General features: G+C 34.5%; 1 protein-coding gene across 2 annotated transcripts in view; it reads right to left on the reverse strand.

Annotated features, from left to right (window-relative positions):
* Nucleotides 1-25,769, reverse strand: part of LOC126883329 (sodium- and chloride-dependent transporter XTRP3) — a 176,316-nt gene that overhangs the window by 2,692 nt on the left and 147,855 nt on the right. Inside the window, exons 10-11 of one of the 2 annotated variants that reach the window (XM_050648714.1) lie at nucleotides 24,169-24,369; nucleotides 20,072-20,159 (exon numbers count right to left, since the gene is read on the reverse strand). In XM_050648714.1, the coding sequence (XP_050504671.1) occupies nucleotides 20,073-20,159; nucleotides 24,169-24,369 (288 nt within the window). In that variant the 3' untranslated portion in view covers nucleotide 20,072. The remainder of the gene's footprint in view (nucleotides 1-20,071; nucleotides 20,160-24,168; nucleotides 24,370-25,769) is intronic. The other variant, XM_050648713.1, reaches the window with a different exon arrangement.

A 25,769-nucleotide genomic window follows, 5' to 3' on the forward strand; every position in this document is an offset into this window, starting at 1 on the left:
AGAAGTGTTTACTTCATTCCACGTTGTTATATTGAAGGTATACAGCCAACTACAGGGTTGACCCCCTTTTTAAAGTATTATTATAATATTTCAAGTACAACAGAACTCCGAAAATGTCTTACGTTCGAAATCAATTTAGGAAAAAGCGAAATCTGTAGTCACTATAACTATAACACAAAACAAACAAACGATAAATGAAATGACATGAGGAATATAAAAATTGCATTCCATAACACGTCAAAACTTATCTAGGCAAAATCCCATAGCAAACTGATTTCTCGTACTCATATTGTGAAATACGAAAAACAGTTAAGATTTAATTTCAATACAGAGCACCACCATTCTTCTTCTTCTACGCCACTACAGCCCAAATTGAGCCTTGGCCTCCTTTATTTTTTGCCTTAACCCTTGTTTGTCTGTGGCTGCTTTTTTCATACACGGACTCCTAAAATGGCTTATGTGTCGCTGCTTGCCGTGTCTTCCCAGCGCTTTCTTGCCTTTCCAACCGGTCTCTTTATGTGCATTCTAGCGTTCAGTGTTCTTTTTGGTAGCCTCTCCTCTCCCATTCTTATCACATGTCCGGCCAATTGCAATCTTTGTATTCTAATGAAGTCTGACAGTGGTGTTACCTTATAAAGTTGATAAAGCTCGTTGTTGTATTCCGTTTTCACTCACAGGTCCTAATATTCCTCTCAATACTTTCGTTTGTAATGTGTCGAGTCTATTTGTGGTTGTTTCTTTCCGGACCCAAGCTTCACTGACATAGCATGCTATTGGTCGAATTAAGATTTTATAGATTCTCATCTTTGTAGTTCGGTGGACACTTTTAGACCGAAATATATGGGAAAGGGGGAAAATAAACTCTGTTTACGTGCGTTATTATCTTCCGCATTTCTCCTATTTCTGATCCGTCGGCATATATTTCTACTACCAGATATGTAAACTTTCCTTCCAACCATTTCAATGTCACCTTCATGTATAATGTTTTTGGGGGACTATATTTCTTTTCATCTGTATCATTATTTTTGTTTTTTCTCTGTTAATACAGACACGAAAACACGTTTTAGACCGAAATATATGGGACAGGGCAAAATAAACTCTGTTTGCGTGCGATATTCTCTTCCGCATTTCTACGTTTTTTGATCCGTCGGCATATATTTCTACTACCAGGTATGTAAACTTTCCAACCATTTCAATGTCATCTTCATATTATACAGTCGAACCCGCTTATTAGAGTACCGGTTATAGAAATATCCTGGTTTCATCATAATTCTCTTTGCCTTATCCCTATGCGGGGTCGGCTTCCCTAATTGCATTTCTCCACACAATTCTATCTTGGGTCACACGCTAGCTGGAACACACGCTAGCATCTGTAAACGTACTGTTTTTCCAAACCTTAACCAATTTCAACACCGTGGTGTCAACACGCGCTAGCATCTGTAAATGTATTGTTTTTCCAAACCCTAACTGATTTCAACACCCTGGTGTCTACACACGCTAGCATCTGTAAATATGCGACCGGGTTATATCCAACAAAAATTTTTTAAACTGTAATTAAAAACTTTTATTACGAACAATTCAGGTAATTTGAATCGCCCTATTAAAAGTAATCATAACTATTACCAAATGTTTTTGTCCATGAATTAATAAAAAAACAATAGAAAATAGACATATCATCTTAATGTACTCCAAAGCGATTTAACCTTTTTTAATTCATACATGACCTCGGTTCTCAATCGTGAGATATTTTTATTGCGATTAATTATATAATGTAATGCAGCTGTAATGAAGCGGTTAGTGCATCTAAAAAAAAACAATAAATTTATGCGTATATATTAGATTTTTTGTAGCCAATACATAAAAAGGCAGAAAGGATACATGTACCTAACAACTACAGGGGAATTTCACTAATCAGTATAATATTATCAGATATTGGCTTCAGTGGTACTAAAGCGATTACTGCCATATACAGAGGAAATTATTGGCGATTACCAGTGCAACTTTAGGCCTGGAAGATTAACACTTAAATATTTATTATCAGACAAATGCTAGAAAAGTATTGGAAATGTATGAATGTAATAAAGGCGTACACCAGATCTTTATAGACTTTAAACAAGCATATGATTCCATAAATTGATTAAAACTGTAAAGTACAATGGTGGAGCTAGGCGTACCAAAGGTTGACCATGGTTGCGCAAATGTGTGTTTAAACAATTCCTTTGCACAAATTAGAATATAAGGTAAAACTTCAAAGACGTTCGGCGTAAACACCGGACTTTGACAGGAAGACCCGCTGTCTTGATGATGCTCTACAACATGATGATCTGTTGCTGGAAGTAATCCATTGGCATCCACTTTAAGCCAAACTATTTTATAATTTTTACTATGTAGTTGGAACATATAACTTAACCAGTGTTTGGCATTGTGGCTATTTTGCAAGGACAGGGAGTTCACTGATGATGGACTGATAAGTCCGAAAACGTTTTGAACGTAATCCTTTTGGATTTTTAAAATTTTTTAAAATTTTTATTAAAATATGCCAACTACACCAGGCAGTGTTTTAGTTCACGTTAAATTTTATTTAACTAAATGGTATACAGCCAACCTTCGGGAATTATCCCGTTTTATTTAAATATGTATAATAAGTTCTAATAAATATAGCATAAGTTCTTTACCTCTATGTTAAATGAAAATATTTTTTCCACCTACTTCTACAGAAAGTATACCTTTTCGGACCTGATTGTAGGGAGCAAAGTTGTACTTTTCCTCCCTAGGGAGGAAAAGTAAAAGTGACGTCATGGTATTTCATTCATGAAATATAACTTATTGACGCCCTGTACAATATCTATTTTCTATTACGTAAGTATCTATACATTTTAACGTTTATTTAAAACACTCTGTATTTTGCAAAATGGTAAAAAACAGTAAATTGTTATTCTGATTTAACAATGTTTACATTAATAATTTGACTTATATTTGACAGTTGACAGTTATATTGTACCTACTTGTTAGTTTTAGTTCTAATAAATTTTGTTGGTTAGTTACATAAATAAATTAAGTAAAAATGAAAAAATGACCTGTTATTTGAGGAAGGTATATATACTCCCATATGTATAACATGGGAGTAAAGTGCCTTTTCCTCCCTTGAATGATTACTGCCCTCCACTACGCGTCGGGCAGTAAACTTCATTCTCGGGAGGAAAATTAGCACTTTCCTCCCTTGTTATACAAATAGCTATTCCCTAGTTGTTACAATATTTTAAATTTAACCTATATTCTGTATTTCTGAATATACAGGGTGTTAGGTAAAGAATGGGCCATAGCTTAATCAGATTCCTGAGCTTAAAATAGGTCGATTTAAGCTAACTTATCTTAGTATAAAAGTTGATAATACCCGAAATACAGGGTGTCAAAGTGAAACTTTTATTTTATTTATTTTTGAATATTTCCTGACAGGCATGGGACAACACAAAATTTGGTAAGTGGTGCTGGTATTGTAAAATCTACTAAATTATGTTAAACAAACGTTTCTGGCTACTACCAGAGGCGTACGACGAAGGAACGTGAATGGTTGACTCTTCCCAAATTCTACGCCACTGGGGAATTGATATTTTAGTTCAATTTTTTGATTCTCCAATACTTTATATGCAAAAATAGTATATTAAGTATGGAGAACGGTAAGGGTTTTATACCGATCGAAGACAATTGTTGTCTGAGTGACAATTATTGTCTGAGATCGGTTACCCTTAACGTTCGACATGCTTATAAAGTTTTTTACACGATTGATACCATTATAAATTATAAAATTAAACATTTTCGTCATGTTGACTAGTTTCATTCATTTTATCAAGATAGATACTTTGGTTGTTAGGTAGTAACTAGGGTGCATAACAACAATGGAGCATTGAGTTTTTATTTAGTTGTCAATAATTTTAAGTACAATTTTGATTATTATAAATTAAAATATGAGCGAAAGTGAATTTGAAGAAATTGAACGGGCTTGGGAAGAAGGGTGTTCTGCAATTATTCCCGAAAAATCCAAAAAATATTGTGCAATACTAGTAATACTACTAATCTATGCGATTCTGCAGGAGTTTCTGTTAGAAGTGAAACCACAGCCCAAACAAGTGGGATTTCATTAAATAATTTAACAAATTGTACCATAAGTTTCAATATTAATAAATAATTCGTTAGATTTCTTTATTCTTTCAAACAATAAATTAAAATTACGAGATTTTTTAACTCGACGGTAAGTGAATTACTTACCGTCGAGTTGGAGTACTTACCGTCGAGTTGCTAGTAAATGTCACCTACTGACGTAAAATCTGTCACGGTAAACAGTCAAAAATGATCAATCGTGCAAAAACATACTGTTCATTCGTAACGACAAAGCCATTAGTTTTCGAGATATTTGAAGCTAAAAACAAAGGAGCATAATACATTATCCAAAATAAGTGTGCCTTTTTATTTTTAACTTCAAATGTCTCGAAAACTCATGACTTTATCGTTACGAATGAAGAGTATATTATCTGCATAGAAAGTATTGGAGAATCTAAAATCCTATGCCAAAATACCAGTTTCATCAGTGGCGTAGAATTTGGGAAGGGTCAGCCATTCACTTTCCCTTGTCGTACGCCTCTGGTAGTAGCCAGAAGCGATTATTCAACATAATTTAGTAGGGTGTACATTGCCTACACTTTCTTCCAAGTATCACACGGATATTTCAAATTATTCTTTTTTTTTTAATAATTTATTCCTTATTTAAAACTTTAAGAACTATGTGTCCCCGATACTATAAAACTGTTTTACATATCCTTATGGTACTTGTCAGAAAGTGTAGGTATTGTACATACATTTTGATTAATGTATTATGCTCCTTCGTTTTTAGTTTCAAATATCTCGAAAACTAATGGCTTTATCGTTACGAATGAAAAGTATGTTTTTTACATAAACAGTATTGGAGAATAAAAAAATTGCACTAAAATAGCAATTCCGCCAGTGGCGTAGAATTTGGGAAGGGTCACCCATTCATGTTCCCCCGTCGTACGCCTCTGGTAGTAGCCAGAAACGTTTGTTTAACATAATTTAGTAGACTGTACAATACCAGCACCACTTACCAAATTTCGTGTTGTTGACCCATGCCTGTCAGCAAATATTCAAAAATAAATAAAATAAAAGTTTAACTTTGACACCCTGTATTTAGATTAATATCAACTTTTGTACTAATTTAAGTTAGCGTAAATAGACCTATTTTAAGCTCAGGAATCTAAGGTTAACCTATGGCCCATTCTTTACCAAACACCCTGTCGATAGATATATTTCGCGTTGCAAGTATGTTTCTTATTTTTAAAAAAATCACGTCGACTTTTATGAAATTGATCTTTTGAAGGTCAGTTTCTATCCATTAAAGATGTTAAAAATAAAACCTGACTGCAGGCAATCTGTAACGAACGATCTTGTTACACTTATAAAAAACGGTAAAATATCATGACGCCAAAAAATGTAGTTAATACTTTTTTCAAATATTCTAGTTTGGGGGTCATATTATGTGCCGCACCCATAATAACTTGTTAGCCAACTTGAATCATCTTCATAAATTTTAGCAATGTTTTTTAAATTAAGGTTAAATGAATATATAATAAAATAAAAATGTATACCATTTTTATTCAGTTGCAATGCGAAGGCAAAACAATCTTACTTTTCAATTAGAATACGGAGTGCAGTCCAGTCCCTTGAATCGCGATTTTCGGCTCTTATTGGAGCCTTCATCGGAAGGAACGTAGGCACTGTTCTCCATATTTTAACTGATTCGTATCGAGAGGTTTTCCCACCCATTGCAACTGAAGTGATGATAGTAGGTGGCTAGCGCCATCTGGCATTGAAAGACGAAGTAGTTTTCAATCCTAATAGTAAATTATTAATATTGAAAATATTAAAATTATTACTAAAAGATTTTTAAATTGAAAACTTATTGGTACACTTTCCTGGTGACACCTCCAATACTTCTACAATTTGCATGTCAAATGGATGCTGCAGTGAAGACGAGTGGGAAGGAATTTCACACTATGCAATTCACATCCCCCGTCTGCAGCTGGTAAAGAATATATAATAATTATTACAGAAAAACTTTAAAACATAAAGCATCGCATGGCGATTTTATGGGAATCTTTTTACGTCTCTTCATCTGTGAACAATAGGTTGGCACTAGGCACGATACCGAAAGCACAATCTAGTCCAGTTTCATAACTGAAGACACTAGCGAGCTACACGTGTTATGGTGGAACAAAATACTTCTTTTTCTTCTTCTTCCTTCTTGTATGTAGGCATTAAAGCCTGTTTCTTCTTCAGTAGTAACCTTCTAAATTGTTTAAGTTATCGCACCATCTTTTTCTTGGTCTGCCAATACTTCTTCGTCCATTTGGTGACTTATCTCGTGCTATTCGTACTATTCTATCCTCTGCCATTCTACTAATGTGTTCGTTCCACTCCTATTTCCGTTTTGTCAGCCATCCATTTATGTCTTCTACATTGCATGATCTTCTTATGTTTTCGCTTCTCTCCCTATCCAACAGATTTTTCCCTGATATTCGTCGGAGTATTTTCATCTCTGTTGTTTCTAGTAGTCGTCTCGTTTTAGAGGTGTCAGGTCTTGTCTCCGCCATGTATGTCAATATAGGTCTAATTGCTGTTTTATAGATTCTTGCTTTTGTGTCTTGTCTTAGGTGTTTGTTCTTAGGTGTCATTAAGAGATCCCACCGCTTTACTTGCTTTTAAGCTTTGTTGTCGTACTTCCTCTTTCTCTTCAACATCTCCGTAACTGGTTATATATATTCCCAGATATCTAAACTTTGCTTCCTGCTTTATTATTTTCCCATCAATTTCAATTTTACATCGTAGTGGGTATTTAGATGTCATACATTTGGTTTTTACTGCTGATATTATCATATTGTATTTCTTGGCTGTTGTATTGAAGATGTGTGTTAATCTTTGGAGATCGTCTTCTGTCTCGGCGATTATTGGGGCGTCGTCTGCATAACATAATATTTGGATTTCTTTATTCTCCATTCTGTAACTGTAACCATGACCTTTACGTACTGCTTCTATTATTTCTTCTATTATTATATTAAAGAGCAGTGGGCTTAATGAGTCACCTTGTCTGACACTGGTATAAACTGCGTTAGTTTTCCATTTATTTTTGCCTGTATGTATTCGAAAATGAAAATAGATGTTTTCGATGTTTTGTTTAATATTGATTGGTATGTTTCTTCTATCTGTACAGTAAATTTAAGACGTCTTCGACTTGGATGCGATCGAAAGCCTTTGTCAGGTCTATAAAACATAGATATGCTGGTTTATTGTACTCAATGGCCTTTTCTGTGATTTGTCTCAGTACAAATACGGCGTCTACGCAGGATCTTCCGGAACGAACACAACACAGAAAAAATACACTACCACTGCGGCATTCCTAAATGTCAGTAAAACATTTGACAAAGTATGGCATTAACCCTTAAACGCCCAACCTTTTTTAGGTTCCATGTACTCCCAAGGGTGGGTAAAAAATGTCCACCTCGAAAATAGCTAATATATTTATTGAGAGTTGTTGGAAATGGATTAAACTTAAGATTCTTATGCTTAATAAACACAGCATCTTATAGAATATTAATATAAACAATTTAAAAACCTTACAACAAAATTATAATGTACATCAAAATTAACATACCAGTAAAAGCCAGTATTTCAGATTTTTCGATTTTCTCCACATTCTTCCTACCATCCTCCTCATTGGCGGATAATTATGTAGATTATGTAATTATACGTCGATGATTATATGCATTATCTTCCTACCAACGAGAAATTATATACAAACCTTTAGTAACAAGTTTTACCAAGGGTGTACTTTTTATACCCACCCATATTTAACTCAAGATGCTACTTTTGTTTTCAAAAATATCGGTAGAACCAAATTAATATTCGATAAATTAATATTCGAAAATAGATTCGGCTGTCTTTTTAACAATAAATATTTTTTTTTTTATTTTTAAACACGTAATAAATATGTTACAAGAGAATACGCATTAGGTGGACATTTTTTACCCACCCTTGGGCGTTTAAGGGTTAAGGACCTATTCACAAAATGAGCCAATTTGGATACAGCAAGAAAATGACATGTATTTTTTCGTCCTACCTACCAAATAGAAATTTCAGATTTCAGATAAGATACGTCCTTCTGAAGTTGGGATGATCCAGGCTGGAGTGCCACAGGGAAGACTATTGTCACTCTTTTTGTATACTATATACACCGCGGACACACCAACCACTCAGCAAAATCATGCTCAGTCCGAAGGTATTTAAAAGTTTCTACGTATTTAAAGTTATACCGATTTTGAGTGAGGTTTAGTGAAGTTTATTCTTCCTTCTACAATGCATATTGTCCACTAAAATTTATTTGAAATTCATTTTTCTTATACTTATTAACACATTAAACGTCTTTATAAAACTTGTGTATATCTACAATATTTTCTCTCCAATATGTTCCGTTATTTTTTAAAATGTTTTTTATGTCTCCTCAAAAATTCGGTTTTTGAGACTAATGGATTTTCTTATTAAGAGCAAACAGTAGCGATCAACAAGTAGCAATAAACGCGTTCCAAGATTGCGGCTCTAATTTTGAATGTTTTGTCGAGATATTTGGCACACATATTCGTAATATAATAAAAAATGGCGGTACAGAGCCCAATTTCAGAAATATGTTAATATGTGGAAATTACTCTATTACTAAATAAAATATTGAAAAAAGGAGCCTGTAACGCCATTAAGAAAGACAGAAAAATACACTTTCTTCAAATAAATTTTTTTATTCCGTGCCTAGATTTTGTGTCACATTGGAACTACTAAAAATCGATTTTTTATAACATGAAATCGAACGTCACTGACTTGGCAACATTTCGCGCCTATGTGTATAAAAATTATTGTTTTTAATAGTATAAACGTCACTGTCAGTGTCGAATTACCGACGCACTGTTGCCTCACTTTTGAAAGTTCGCAGAACTTTCGCAATCTTGGACCGCGTTTGTTGCTACCTGTTGATCGCTACTGTGTGCTCTTAAGCCGACGATATGATTTACACATACAGAAAATTAAAGATAATAAGATATTATAACTTTTTGCAATATTACAGACAATTTAAGAATTTTTTAATACGTAAACTTGTTTTAAAGCAAAATTTTATATTTTATCAACCGACCACTTTACACCGCAGTTTATTTCGAATTTTAACAGTTGATTTTGTATTACTGGCTGCCTATTCAGTTACCGTCGGTAGAACTTTTTTGATTCTCCGAAGTAGTTTTAAATATGAGGTGTCATTTTATAAATTATCATTTATCTACAATAATTATTATTTGTTCTGATTATTTGACTTGTTTCATATACAAAGACATCGTCCATAATCAACCAACGATGTGCAAAATGCCAACCATAAACCAAAATAAAATTAAAATGCATTACTTAGTTTTAATTTCCATATAATATAGTCAACATTTTTCTCAAAAGAAGAGTAATTTCAAACCAACCACTATTGTGTGCAAACATGTTGTACCTATACAAGTTTTTTTAATAAGTTTTGCCGTAAGTAAAATAGAAATTGTCCTAATTCGTATAATATGTATATAGATATTTTCGATTTCTGCGCTTATTACTTCTATTATTAAATATTGCAAGTATCAAGTCATAAAACATCCGTTATATAGTTCAGATTTGTAACCATGTGATAAATTTCGAACACGGAGGTAAACATCTATTAAGCTTATTATCGAACAGTCTTTTGTAGTGTAGCATGCGTGTAAGTAAATAATAGCATGCTGGAAAGGCAAATTAAAATTTGAAAGCATGAGTGATAAGAGGTATTAGTATATTTTTTTGTGAAGCCTTCTAACTATTGCATGCACATATGTCATTCTTTAAGCACAAATAACGTAACATGTAACATTCAATCCGTTTTCTTTATAACCCAGTCCAATTCATATCTTAATATCTCACCATGCAACTATCTATTCATTTCTTGACATAAATATCAATTTGTTAAAACAGTTATAGTATAAATTAAAAATAATTGTCCTTTTCAATATACATTTCCCTATACCAGTCGTCGGCAAACTTTTTAGCCAAAGTGCCAAATATGAACATTAGAAAAATTAAAAAAAAAAATGGGAGCCAAATCTGCTTGTTCAGCAAGCTTATATTACGCTAAATAAAGCTAAAGGGTCTAGTCAGGCGGTTAAGATAATGAAAAATGCTCCCAGCGGTATTCCAAAAATAAAAGAACCACATGTTCACTACACCAAAACCACTACATCAAAAATTAATCGACCAAAAAAATGTTTAAACCCCTAGCTCCATTCATGACTCCCAAAAAAATAAAAATGTATTTTTTCGTTTTTTGGCGATATCTTCGTTTCTAATCATCGTAGAAACTTCTATTTTCTTTCGTTTTGTAGGGTTTTATTTCCTACAACACTGTATCTTTTACAAAATTTTGGGGCAAAATCCAATTTTTTTAATGTTGATATGTAGAACCCAAAAGAGAAAAAACTGCAAACGTGAGCTTTTTTAGCGGATCATAAGAATCAGGAATACTATTCCAAGCGTTGAAAATGATTATGTCTTCCTTCTCCAGGTCATTCAAAGCAGACCACTTCTTGTGTTGTGAATATTTTTTCTTCTCCAATATTTTCAATTCAACACAAAGATGTTCGCATTTAGAGCGCCATACCTCCTTGTTTTTTAAATCCAGAAATTGTTTGTTTTTCTATACTTCCACAAAATTTATTACAACTATGTTATTACTACAGCTGTTTCGGCAAAGTGCCTTTCTCAAGTGATATATTTTACAATGTGTTTGCCTTTTTAAGTCTTTAACTGAAGAGGTTGAGGAGTGGGGAGCTGTTTGTCTCGAGTTGGTCATTCAGAATTATATCTGTATTTTTCAATTTATTAATTTCCATTGATTCTAAAAGTGATAGCTTAAGGCCTTTATTTTGAATATGTAGAATTTGAAACTCTTCATTGAAAGAATGATTATGATCTAGAAGGTGAAGTGCGTATGTAGAAGTGTCTGTTTTTCTATTGTTGAAAGCCCTTTTGTGTTCTGCTATCCGTTTGTCAAAAGTTCTGCCAGTTTGACCGATGTAAGTTTTCGGACAGTCACCACAAGTTAGTTTGTACACACCACTCTGTAGTTGCTTTCTCTTTCGGCTTTTATTGTTTTTAATATGTTTGCTTAAGTTGTTGTTAGTTCTGAAAGCTGGTGTTATTCCTTTCTTTTTTATGTATCTGGCTATTTTTGTTGTTATTTTGCCAGTATATGTGAGAGAGCAGAAGGTACTGGGTTCTTTCTGTGGTGGTGGATACACTAATTTCAAGGCTTTCTTATGGAGTTTTTGGTTTAAAATGTTGTTAACTGTTTGTTCGTTATAGCCATTGTTTACTGCTATTTGTCTAATGATATTTAGTTCTGTCTCGAAGTTATTTTTTGTCATAGGAATTTCTGTCAGTCTATGTATCATGCTATGGTAGGCTGCTAATTTGTGTTGTGTAGGATGGGATGATGAATTGTGTATAGTTGTGTCAGTATGGGTAGGTTTATGATATACGGAGAACTCATGTTTGTTGTGTAGTCTGGTAATCGTTACATCTAGAAAGTTTATGGAATTATTCTGTTCTGTTTCTATTGTGAACTCAATATTACTATGAAGTGAATTAATGTAAGATAGAAATTGGTCAAGTTGTCTGTTAGTTCCTGTAAAGCAGACTAGTATGTCATCCACGTATCTCCACCAACATAAGAACTGTTTAAATAAGGGTATCTGTAAGGGGAATTGTATCTTACATTAACCCACTCCTCAACCTCTTCAGTTAAAGATTTAAAAAGGCAAACACATTGTAAAATATATCACTTGAGAAAGGCACTTTGCCGAAACAGCTGTAGTAATAACATAGTTGTAATAAATTTTGTGGAAGTATAGAAAAACAAACGTTTTTCAGTGTTTTATTGTGAGATAAAACGAACTTCCATCAAGTAACGGTCGAATCCATCAATTATTCCAGAAATTGTATTTCAAACCTACACTCACCGGCACAAAAAACGGGCACCCTAAAAAATGGGCCATTTTTAATGACTTGTATTTCCTAAACCTGATATCCGATTTAAGTAATTTTTTTAATACGTTATGTATAGCCTTATTCTTTAACAATATCGCTGTAATAATATTGTTGCTAGACAGGTACATTGTCACCTATACAGGGTGTACGAATCAAACTGTGTTTTTTCTCAAACTTTGGAACACCCTGTGGAATGTTCTAGCTTTTATAAAATACTTAAATTAAAACCCAACTATAGCCTCAGGTTTTCTTAATATTCTGTTTTTTGATTCATTCGCTTATGTTGGATAATAAAAAAGTTCGGCACTTTAACAACTACCCCTGTTTTTCGTTAATACAGGGTGTTTTTAAATAAGTACGGCAAACTTTAAGGGGTAATTCTGCATGATAAAATAATGACAGTTTGCTTTATAAACGTATGCCCGCAAATGCTTCGTTTCCAAGATAGGGGGTGTTGAAATTGTTCTTACAAACTGACGATTTATTTATTGCTCTAAAACGGTTTGTGATATGCAAATGAAATTTAGTAGATTTTAAGAGGTAGTTATTGCGCATTATTTGGCATACAATTAAGAATTTTATATTCACCATTGGCGTGCATACGGGTTTAAACATTTTAGATATACCTATCCCGTATGCACGCCAATGGTGAATATAAAATTCTTAATTGTATGCCAAAAAATGCGCAATAACTTCCTTTTAAAATCTACCAAATTTCATTTGCATATCATAAACCGTTTTAGAGCAATAAATAAATCGTCAGTTTGTAAGAACAATTTCAACACCCCCTATCTCGGAAACGAAGCACTTGCGGACATACGTTTATAAAGCAAACTGTCATTATTTTATCATGCAGAATTACCCCTTAAAGTTTGCCGTACTTATTCAAAAACACCCTGTATTGACGAAAAACAGGGGCAGTTGTTAAAGTGCCTAACTTTTTAATATCCAACATAAGCGAATGAGTCAAAAAACAGAATGTTAAGAAAACCTGAGGCTATAGTTGGGTTTTAATTTCAGTATTTTATAAAAGCTAGAACATTCCACAGGGTGTTCCAAAGTTTGAGAAAAAACACAGTTTGATTCGTACATCCTGTATACAATGACAATGTACCTGTCTAATAGCAACAATATTATTACAGCGATATTGATAAAGAATAAGGCTATAAGATATTAAAAAAATTACTTAAATCGGACATCAGGTTTAGAAAATACCAGACATTAAAAATGACCCATTTTTAGGGGTGCCCTTTTTTTGTGCCGGTGAGTGTATTAATGCCAATTTCAAAACGAGAAAATGTCAACTCTGTTGTAGCTCAAATTTCAAAAGTTCTTAGCATTAAGAGGATTTTTGACAAATGCTAAAGTTTGTAAGTTTTATAAAAGATAATTTATCAGAATAAGATGTACCTAATGTTTTTCCTACCAATTTTTATTACCGGAAAATAGTATTGCGCTTTCCGTGGATATTTGTACCAGAGCCGCAGATAACGCAAAGGGGCCAAAGGGCCCCTTTGGTAGGGGCCAAAGAGCTCAACGTTAGGGGCTCCCAACGTTAGGGGCCAAAGAGCCACATGCGGCTCCGGAGGCGCACTTTGCCAACCACTGCCCTACACAGTTTATAATGGATGGTTTTTGAAAATATGCCATAATAAAAGTTGTATTTACACACGATGACCAAGCTATACTTACAAATAAAAATGAGTCGTTAAAATGTTAACTTTTATCTCCTTTTATCAGATCTCCTCTTCTTCTTCAGGTACCATCTTCTGCATACAAACCTCAAATTTCTCAGCCCGATATTTTTTTACCACTATTTTTCCTGGCATCCCAAGTCCTAGGATGCTATATTTTTCATCATCGTATTATGTACCTCAGGTAGCTCAGCTTTCTTTCTTTGGCAGTTGATTCTATGTACTTCTTTTTATTTAGTTAGTGTGATTAGAAAATAGACCGAAGAGGTCGCCACTGGTAACAAAAAATTAATGGCATTAAACGCTTACATTTAATGGCTTCCATGAGCGTTCTTATTATTGGCTCAGCTTCCTTTTAACCTCTAAAGTGTGGAAAATATTTTTCTATTTTCTAGAACATTCAGTTATGCAGACGACTTAGCTATTGCTAACTCTTATGCGAAAAATATGGAAGACTGACCACAATCCAAACAAGGCACAAACTGCAGGAGTTCTCAAACATGTTTCGCTAAGTGGTGCAACTTCGAGCAGCACTCTATATTAGATACTAACCTAGCCTAGCCTGGCTTTGAACTACTTGCCCGATAAATTATAGATAATTCTGATTAGTCAGTTTTTATTTATGAGGAATATATCCGAGCCCTAACAGCGACTATGGAGCAGAACAAGACATCATTTTCTTTGTGGAAGCCATCTGTTCCATATAAACTGGTCGTATTTCAGCCAATTGGTTTATTGCATACCTTTTTTTCCTTTATGATACCTATTCCAGGATTCTGGAATACTGTACTAGCTTATAAAAGTCTAATTGATGGGCACTGTTTCATGTTCTCTGCTACAGAGTCTGCAGTTCAAGTTTCCTTGAAACAGTATAATTGTATCCAGGTGTCCCTTACGTAGTGTATATGTTACCGGCAAAGTGTAAAATCAGGCATTGTATAGAATTCTATACATTGCCAAAAGTAAGCAGGCAAAGTGTGAAATTTTAAACATTTCATACTTTGCCTAGGCATTCTATAGAATGCCTGCTGGAGTTCAGGCAGAGTTAAAAATCTGTCTCTTCCATTGTTTTCGAGTTACAACGTGCTTGCCTCACCTACTCCCCCGCCCATCCCCGCTATAACGCTGCTCTCAGTTCTGTTCCGTCACGCCACAGTATTGTGCTAGGCCTACGCTTCAGTTCTGTTCTGTCGTGCCACTGTATTGTTGCTTGAAAATGTCACAAGTGAACAGTAGTATCAGTAGTTCTAGTGATCGTTTATCGCTAATGAAACTTCGTTTTAGTGCCGAACTTGTAAAAATTCGGAATGCAAGTGCTAAAAATAGTGTTTTTTTGACTGAAGACGACTATAAGAAGCTGGTGTTGGAGGTCGAAGATGCCAAGGCCAAGCCCAGAAAGGAACCTCGTCACTACTGGCTACTCAACAGGTATGATGTAATGATCGTAGAAAATAATGTGCAAAAACTAATACACCCATTAAAACAAGGAGACAGTGTTGTAAAATTTTATGTCCACGATTCAGATTTATTTACTGTTCTCCATGAAGCTCATGTAGCTATTGGTCATGGTGGAAGAGATCGAATGTTAAAAGAGCTAGATATTAAGTACAAAAATGTTACACGTCATGATGTTGAGCTATATATTAGTTTGTGTGAGCCATGTCAGAAGAAACAAAAGGGTTCGAAAAGAGGAGTGGTAGTAAAGCCCCTGATTTCATCAGAATTTAATTCTCGTTGTCAAGTAGATTTGATTGATTTCCAGTCACAGCCCGACAGGGAGTTTAAGTTCATAATGGTCTATCAGGATCATTTGACAAAATTTGTGATTCTTAGGCCTCTCAAAACTAAAACCGCTGAGGAAGTAGCATATCACCTAGTTGATATTTTTACTCTCATTGGAGCACCAAGTATATTGCAGTCAGACAATGGAAGGGAGTTTGCAAATAAAATAGTTTACAATTTAAATGATTATTGGCCTACGTTAAAAATCGTTCATGGCAAACCACGTCATTCTCAAAGTCAGGGTAGTGTAGAACGTGCAAACCAAGATATTGAAAACATGATTTCGACTTGGATGCAAGATGAAAAAACTGACCGTTGGAGTGAGGGATTGAGATTTGTGCAACTTATGAAAAATAGAGCTTTGCATTCAGGAATCAAAAGAACGCCCTTTGAGGCTCTCTTCGGCTGTAAAGTAAAGGTCGGTCTTACAACATCTTCTCTGCCTCGAGACATTTTGGTTTCTATTAACAGCGAAGAAGATTTGGAAAGAGTGGTTAATAACATGCACACAACAGAAACACAAACAATGTCAAGTCTAGAACCTCCACTCCAAACCGATCATAACACTTCAGAAGTTAATGAGGCAACCGTTGATGTCTCGGTCAGTTCTAGCCTTCTACAAATGTGTAGCGTTTGTTTGCAGCAAACTAATGACAAACAAAACTGCACAAAATGTTTAGCGGACATACATATTTCATGTGGCCATTCAATTCAGGGGTGTGATGATATTGAAAAAACCCTGTTGTGTGTCCCTTGTTTTAATTCGGAAAATATTGATAAAGAGAGGAAGAGGTCAAAAGCTTTTCTTGAAAAACAAGCTAAGAAAATGAAAGCTAATTCCGATAAAAAGTTTCCCCCCGTCACCAAAGGAGTCACTGTTCGTGTTCCAATTCCTGACGTTGACAAAGGAAAAGGTGACTTGAGAAATATTCTGGCAGTGGTCATGGACAGAAGATGGGTTTTACAAATTAGGGACCGCCAACGGAGTTTTGAAACAACTGTACGCAAGGTCACAGTTTACAGTTTGCAAAAAAAGCCTAGTTCGAGTAGAAGACGTGCCTGATCAAGAAACATGACTTCGTACCGTTGCAACAGCTCAGTCAACAGGAAGCGGCCAAGGATTTGTGAGATGCACTTGCAAAACTAAATGTCAAACCAAACAATGTGCTTGTGTTAAAAACAATCGAAAATGCAACTCGAAGTGCCATAGTTCTCTTTCCTGCTGTAACAAGTAATTTCTTAAATTAATATTTCACTTTTAAATTTTACTCTAGTAAAATATGAGGATTTTCAGATCCTATGTTTAATATATTTCATGTTTGTTATTTGCAATAAACAATTTTTAACAATGTTGTTCATTTTATACTTTGCCTGCAAAACTTTCGACATTCTATATAATGCCTAGGCATTATACACAATGCCTAGGCAAAGTTTGTACAATTGTTAAGAAATGAGTTTATTTCATACTTTGCCTTGATTCACTCGGCAATGTATACAATGCCTAGGTATTCCATACAATGCCTGAATTGTACACATTGCCGGTAACATATATATATTATAATATAGGTAGTGTATATAGTAAGTAAGCCTAAGCCTGTTATGGCTCTGAGCTGATTACTGATTGTTTTTTACAGCACTTCAGTCGTATTAGCATATATACCCGTCCAATATAAATCTTAACATGTATTAACCGGTTACATTTTCTCAGTTTGAGATGTGCTGCCTTTCGTAGACGTCCCATCCCCTTAATGTAGGGGAGAGGCTTTTACCTTGGGCCAGCTTGTACCATGGGCCACCACATTTTGCTTTTATTTTGCGCTCGAACTGTCTATGTTTCTTATCTCATGTTCTTCTAAAATCGTCTTCATTCTGTGGTTAGTTGTTGAACGTGATTAGAAATCGTTTGCGGCTATCGTAAAAATATAGTGTTTTATTTCGTGAAAAGTAACTATTTTTTATGGGATAGATATTTTTCTTTTATAACATGTGTGTTAATACATATCGTAAATTAAATCACAAGGTGTGAATGCCTATACTAATAGGTAATTAAACAACATAGTGAGAAATATAACAAAACCCTTTTATTAGGTTAAATTCACATGTGTTTTCTTTTTTTCCGTGTCTTGTACCTTGGACCGCTATCACGTCTTGTACGTTGGGCCGTACAAAATTAATGGGAAAAAAGAAGACGCATTTTTATGTTGCACAAGTAACTGCTGTAAGTCCCTATTTAACGGTCCAGTATCTGAAGAGAATTCTGAACAGCAACATATATATTCTGGACCAAACGGTCAACAATTTGACATTGACATTGAAGATATTGTGCTCAAACTTAAACTACCAAGTCAGGCTGGGTTGTCTGAAAGGCAAAAAGGAGTACATGTGTTTGACTTAGATTTTGAGACGTTCAATGTTGAATAACACAATTTTTTGTATATATTTTTAAAAGTTTACGGGTGGTTCAACGTACAAGACTACGTGGTTCAAGGTACAGTACCGGTTTGTACCTTGGACCAAATTAGCTCTAATAAATAAAATTCAAAAGTATACTGGGGGTGCAAACTACAAGCGTTGATTGAAATATTAATACTACAAGTTAGTCGAAAAAATTATTCTTGAAATTAAAAAATTTAAAAATAGTTGAGCTTTGAAAAAATCCGGTTCAAGGTACAAGCCTCTCCCCTAATTAGATTCTGTCAGAAAACAATATTTTTCATTGAGTGCCATCTCCGCGTCGAAGGTTGACAATCATCACGGCTATTCTGATTTTCCAGGCAGCATCTCTGAACAGTTGCAAGCTGTTGCGAGCTGCAAGCAAACCATTTTTTCAGGTTCTTCAACAGGAAACCCGTCTCCTCCCTACCCTTCTCCTACCATCTATTTTTCCTTGAATTTGAATTGATTCCAGTTTGAATCTAGAAAACATTGAATGTCTCCAAATACTGCTTGATAATAGTCAAGAATTGAAAAAGGAGTCTTTTAGTATATCTTTCATAAGGTTGGTTATTTGTTTGTAGCTTTTTTTTTTGTAATTTCCTCATCACTCTGATCTGCTGTATGTGGATAAACTTGTACGATGTTTGTGTTCACCGGTAATGTATTTATTTGTCACAAGAGGATTCTTTTCGATAGTGAATGACACTGTAAATAACATCTACGGTGGTCATTCTTGATCAAACTTCTCTCAAACTTTCAAATTGATACAGTCGAACCCGCTTATTGGAATAGCCTTTGTACCAGGCAAAAATATTCTTATAACCGGGATATTCTAATAACCGATCATTGGTGGCTAGTCGAAATAAGTGTACCGAATATACGTAATAATATTATTTACATACTATGCCAATGTGTAGTTTTACATACTATGCCAATATGTATATCATATATGTACACCTACATAATCAGTATATGTAAATGGTTTTAGGTCTTTTTACGTCAATAATACAGTAGTGTAACTACTACTTATCTATGTATGTGTTAAATACCAAATTACATTATATTATATATGTGAATGAATACAGTAGCAGTAGGTAATTAATATAAAATGTATGCAATATGTAGATATGTAAATATTTTCTTATTAAAATGCATATAACAAAATTACTTATTTTTTCTTGAGAAATTATCGGTAATTATAGCTTTTTGTTGTTAATCCGTGCGGTCATCCTTAATCCATTGGTTGAATGGAACTTTTATTGGCGGCAAGAAATGGATGAATTGAATTTAACAAAGCCATAAGCCTCTCTGGGTGAATTCTAAATAAACTGCTTCTAACAATTTTATAGCAGGCAACAGTGCCTTTGTGTAGACAAATAAAAATTACTTTATGACCCATGCATTTGTCGGCTAAAAATCGAATTGGTACTCGTAACAAAGTAATAAATATTTATTACCCTAATAATATCTAATCCATAATCCTTAACGACTGACCATAATAACCAAACATAATTTAAATTTTTAGTAAAATTGTAAAAAAAAAATAGTCGTTGACCTGCAAAATATGCTAATAAGCGGTATTATCTAATTAGAACCTATTCCAATAAAAGGATAAATTTATTAAGGAGTAAATGGAAACGTTTCGGGAACTCGAATTTATATTCCATAAACCGGGATATTCCTATAACAGGGATTCTAATAAGCGGGTTCGACTGTATAGATTTTTATGAAACATCGTGGCAATCACATGAAAAAATTATTTTGAGTGCACGAGGTATATTGTTATGTACAAATTTTGAGAATGCAATCTAGACACAATTCTAAGACTATAAAATCATACAGGTGCTTGGCATTATGGACACCGGAGAACAAACGCACACACAGTTGGATGTTTGGCCGATATAACATTTTAGGACAATTATTCATTTTAACTTATACCATAAGTACTACAACTAAACTACATTAAATCATCCCCTACAACTTGTCATCCATATACTTACTCTATACTTCAAAATCTCCAATAGTGAATTTATTTTTGAGCGTATTTGCAGCTGTGAGACAGGGGCCTTCGGGGCTAGTTAATTGCTCCTAGATTTAATCAATGTAATACACGTTTTAGCGATACACAACAAATAATATTAACTATTCGAAAATCATACATTTACTAGTGATGTAACGAACGTCATTTTTTGAACATTCGCGAATACGAATGCGAATGCGAATATCTGCTACCGACATTTGCGAATATGGATGCGAATGCGAATATTCAGTTTTTTTTAAAATTTGTTTCTATTTTTGTAATGTTTCCTAAATTTATAATGAAAAGTTAATTGACATTTAGTGTAAATCAATCTGAATCTTAAGCTTTATTACATAATACCAAATAATAAAAAAAAGTGAAGGCTGATAATGTGATTATACAAGGTTAAGTTCTATCTATCTATTGCCCTTCATTTGTCCAAAGTTGAACGTAGGCCTCCCCCTTAGTTTTCCACTCTTCTCGGTTCAGTGCTAATGCTGTCGATCTGGTCCCTGCGCATCTTTTTAGGTCATTCGACCATCTCGGCTGTGGTCTGCCTCTTCCTCTTTTGTAGTCCCAAGGTCTCCAGTGAGTTATCGCTTCATTCCATCTTCCGTCTCTTTGTCTGCTGTTGTGTTCTGCATATTTCCATTTGAGAGTATAGCTTTATGTTTGAGGTCAAAGTTACCTTTTCTTAATAAAAAAAGATGAGAAGTGAATAGATTTTGATTTTATTAACCTAATATTATCTTAAAATAATTTTTTTTTTGGTTTTCATATTCGCAAAACATTCGCACAAATTTCGCGAATGCGGATGCGAATGCGAATATGCAAAAACATGGGAATATTCGCGAATGCGAATATTCGCGAATGCGAATGCGAATACGAATATTCGTTACATCACTATAAGAAACCATATGAACCAGTAGGCCTGTCGCTGCGGTCTGCGGTCTGCGGTTTGCAGTTTGCGGTTTGCGGTCTTGTTCGGAATCGTCCCTTTATTCGCTATGTTTATAATGAATTACAAGATTTCCCGGATATAGTGATAAAGACCAACTGAAGTATATAAAATCGTTTTAAAACAGAATAATTCAATCCTGATTATCTAACAAGTTACCTGACAAAACAATGTTCGTTGGACACCTACACAGAAATGCACGACAGCTTAGAAAAAAGAATAGCATACTTAAAACACCTCCAAAATCATCTCCATCGCTTTGATTCGTTTTTGTCCTTTCGTTAGCGTCCATACTTCAGCTCCATAAGTCACCGTGCTTTTAACAAAAATCTACTAAAAATGTGTCTCCTTGTGGTACTGGATATACTCTCGGTTCACAATACTATTGTGAAACGCATGGCTACAATTATTGTTACAATCATTTTTCCTCTGGTTTTTTGAATATCAATTTTATCTCCTCAAGTGGAAATAAACGTACGGAAGATCAGGTAGTGGCAGAAAACGCAACACTACTTCAATTTATGACAGATTTCTTCACGTTACAACTTTGTGAAATCGTCAGTAAACATCATTGCTGTCAAGAAATAATCTCAAAAAGTCTAATGGTAGGGGGAGGCCAAGCGGGGATTGTGTACCCTGCAGATGTACCTCTACCATATATTGGCTCTTAACACAGGGAAGTTCGTTAAGGGGGGCCCGAAAAAAAATCTATCCTTAAAAATACTCGAAATTGTCAGATTAAGATGAGGTAAGTAAGTATTATACATGCAAAAGAGTGTATATTTTAAAAATCTGACGATTTGAGCGGGGCGTAAGGAGATGGGTGGGTCAAAAAGTTTCACAAAAAAAAAGCGAATATTTCGCGAAATAAACGTCAGATCAGAAAACTAAAAAATACATCTTCAGTATTTTTCAAAATCTATCGAATGGTACTAAACATGACCCCCCACGGAGAGGGGTGGGGGGTAAATTTAAAATTTTAAATAGAAATCCCGCGATATTTCGCAAAATGAACATCAGATCAAAAAACTGCAAAATACACTTTCAAAATGTTTTTAAAAATATATCGAATGGTACCAAACACGACCCCCCACGGAGGTGGGGTGGGGGGTTACTTTAAAATCTTAAATGGGACCCCAAATTTTTATTGCAGATTTGGATTCTTTACGTAAAAATAAGCAACTTTTATTCGAAACATTTTTTCGAATTATGGATAGATGGCGCTATAATCGGAAAAAACGATTGTTGGAAATGGAAAATTAAATTAAAAAATGGAAAGTTCCCACTAAAATGGAAAATTTTACTTAACTTTTTTTGATTTTAGGACCTAATAATCACAACCCAATAGGTCCCCATAACGCTCGAGTGACTGCAAATTTAGCATACTTTGCTCCCCTACCATAAGTGACAAACACATCTTACTATTTACAGATCGTCAAAGGTTGGAGTTATAGAGTTAGTTTGGTTTGAAAGCGTGTATACTAGCAATTAAACTTAAATTGCTTTCGCTTTAAATACTAGCAAGACTTTTATCGACATTTGTTATTAGTGTACTGAAATCACGTGCATTTTACTGACGAATCCAGATTCTCCTTACATTGTCCTGAAACTATTTTCTTGATACATTTAAATATTATCTACTACTTTTAATAGAAATTAAACAAACTTCCAGTTAAAATGTTTATATTGACCTTTCTAATTCCACTTCGGAAATCGTTTTTATTATACTAGTATGTAGTATAGTTTTCGAATAGTTTAAAGAATGTAAAAGTGCTTAAATTTAACAATGTGATTTATTTCGTGGAAATAAAAGATGAAAGTTGTTGTTTTGAAATTCGATTAAACCAATCAGCCTATACATATCTGTCGGTGTTTGCGAGTTTTTGGCATACTGTATATCCTATGTGTCTATCCTCCTTCTTTATTATATAATAGTCTCCCGTTTTATACCGCTGACACGGCTTTGGGGTTATAGCAGGGTAATCTGCTATATCTAGGGCCTACGGTATGCAAGGAAGGTAACAGGGCCAGTGCTACGCTTCAACCGCCTATTATTACCCCTGGTTTTTCCCAAGGTACTCATTTTATTCAGGCTGAGTCAACATGGGGCCTATAGACACTTTAAAAATGTCTAGTTGTTTTTGCCGGTGCTAGGATTTGAACCCCGGCCTACCAGTACGCGGGCCAATCATACTACCGCCTGAGCTACGCCGGCCCCTTCTTTAATAACAAATATAAAAATGTTAGTTGTTTGTTTTCTTTCTGTCAAATTTTTATAATGGATATAATTGTGTTCGACAAATATGTTTAGTTTTTCTTCTTCATGTGTCCAGGCCAGATGATAAAAGTGTCATCCACGTACCTAAGCCAAAGTTAGGGTTTGTGGTTGGCTGCTTCCATGGTCGTTGTTGTATCTACTTCTTGCATAAACAGATTTGCTATTATCAGTAACATTATAATTGAAGCTGACTAACAAATATATTGGTTCAAGAATCACATCATTTGTACGCTCGATGAAGTAGCTCATAATTCTTGGCATAAGAATCCGCTTCTTCTGCGTCTGGTTGTAGCTGTTTTCCAGAAAGCTGTTAGCCAGAAATTTTGCCAATAGTGGTAGAGGAGATCCGATAGAACTAATTATTGGCCCCAATGGTAATCCTATCTTACGTACCTTGGGTAAGCAATAAAGTTTTCTACATCTTGACGACTTCTCTCTAGGTATCAGATGGAACTGTTGTCCTTTCTTGATGTTTGAAGCAAATCTTAGTGTTGGCGTATGATCTTGGCTGTCTCTGCTGGGGTATTATTAATAGTAGTCTCCACCTTGCTAATAATTTTTCTACGGAAATTTGTAACTAATTTAGTTTTTAACTGTTAAGATACAAATTGTTATGATAGTTGCCAACAATCTGAAAGGAAGCGGCACGAAAACACGAAAAAAAGCTAGTTTATATGTTATTGATTCAATTATCAATTTTAAAACAACAACTTAAGGGCTGTGAACTACCAAAATGATAAACTTAAAAGAATATAGTGTGGATTTTAGTACTTAAAGGTGTGTTAAAAATTAAAAATATGTAGCTTATCTACAAAAAAAAACTAAATATAAATTTACTTACATCAACATCTGTGATCATTTCTTTTGTCGATACAGTGGTATCGATTCTTCTGATGGATCCTTCATGAATGTTAACATCGAGTTTAAGACATTGGTATCTTCTTAACAAAAATACAATTGGTATGGGAAGAATGCCTGCTAAGATCATCGCGATTGCAATCGACATGACCCATGGTGGATATGGCGTTGGATTCACATCGCCCTAAAATAAAAAAATGATTGTATCATCACAGTATTGGTACCAAAAGTGTTACAGGCAACAGCGATCAAAAAACTAAGCCATATACAATGGATGGCTTGCCTAAATATAACAGGTGCCATGAAAAAAACACCAACTGCTGCAATAGAGTTGCTCATTGGCATCGCCCCTTTATGTTATGTATGGTTCTCATGTACGCCTATACTTGGCAACGTTGCACTTGGTACACGGAACCTTAGACAAGGAAAGAGAGAGGACGAGTAATCCTATGACCAAAAGTGAAGCCAAACTGACACCAGAGATTTTGATCATCGACGTATCTTTGGGGTATTGTTATGCATTGAGTATTTAAAATAAAAACATGAAATGTATTTAAAATGAAGAATTTGTGTACGGTAAATGTTTTATTAAGTTGCTCATATTACGTACATATGTTTCAATACATACATATGTTTTTATTACGAATTTTAGATGATGATTTACATTATTTTTTATGAAATTTTAACCTTCAACGAACACCCACCACTGGCAACCCATTGTTATTTTTGACGTGACCGCCATGTTTCTGGTGACAAACAAACCAAAAACTGGCTTCACTTTTGGAACGTGTGTTTTAAATGAGTGTTACCCGTCCTCTCTTTTTTCCTTGTCTAAGCACGGAACCACAAGTGACAGCTGTGACATGACAACCAGACCATATCCACATCCGGTAATACTATATTATTAATCTATGAACCAGACATTGCCAGCCAACAGACTTAGGTCAGGGACTCGATGTGAACAAGAGTAACAATGTTAATTTACATATCTTTATAAAGCTTAATAAAACCTATCGTAAATAGCTTTGTTATATAATGTCCCACAATCCTAAAGAGGCATACATTACATGGTGGCAGCGTAAAAGTGACGATAGGTTAAGATAGGTGACGATATGTTGTGTTAAAAGCCGGTGCATGTGAAAAAACCTATAAAAAATATACGTAAGTAAAGAAGCTCGAATCAAGATGACAGATACTAGTAAAGGCTTAGAACCGTTTAGTTTCCAAGGAAATAATATTTCACACGAGTGGAAATTTTGGAAGCAAAAGTTCCAGTTATTTTTAACAGCCTCCGGCAAAAGTGAAAAACCAGACCACATAAAAATCGCTATTCTCCTAAATCAGCTGGGAGATGAAGGGCTAAAGATATTCAATACCTTCGAGTATGAAAATGATGGAGATGATCAGAAGTACAACGTTGTTTTGTCTAAGTTTGATACATACTGCAGCCCTCTTAAGAATTTAATTTATGAACATTTTAAATTCTTTAAAAGAGATCAATTACAAAATGAAAGTATCGATCAGTTTGTAACTGCCTTAAAACAATTAGCATCAACATGTGAGTTTAAAGAAAAGGATACTTTA

Source organism: Diabrotica virgifera, chromosome 4 (genome assembly GCF_917563875.1).
Source record: "Diabrotica virgifera virgifera chromosome 4, PGI_DIABVI_V3a".
In the NCBI taxonomy this organism is placed as follows: domain Eukaryota; kingdom Metazoa; phylum Arthropoda; class Insecta; order Coleoptera; family Chrysomelidae; genus Diabrotica; species Diabrotica virgifera.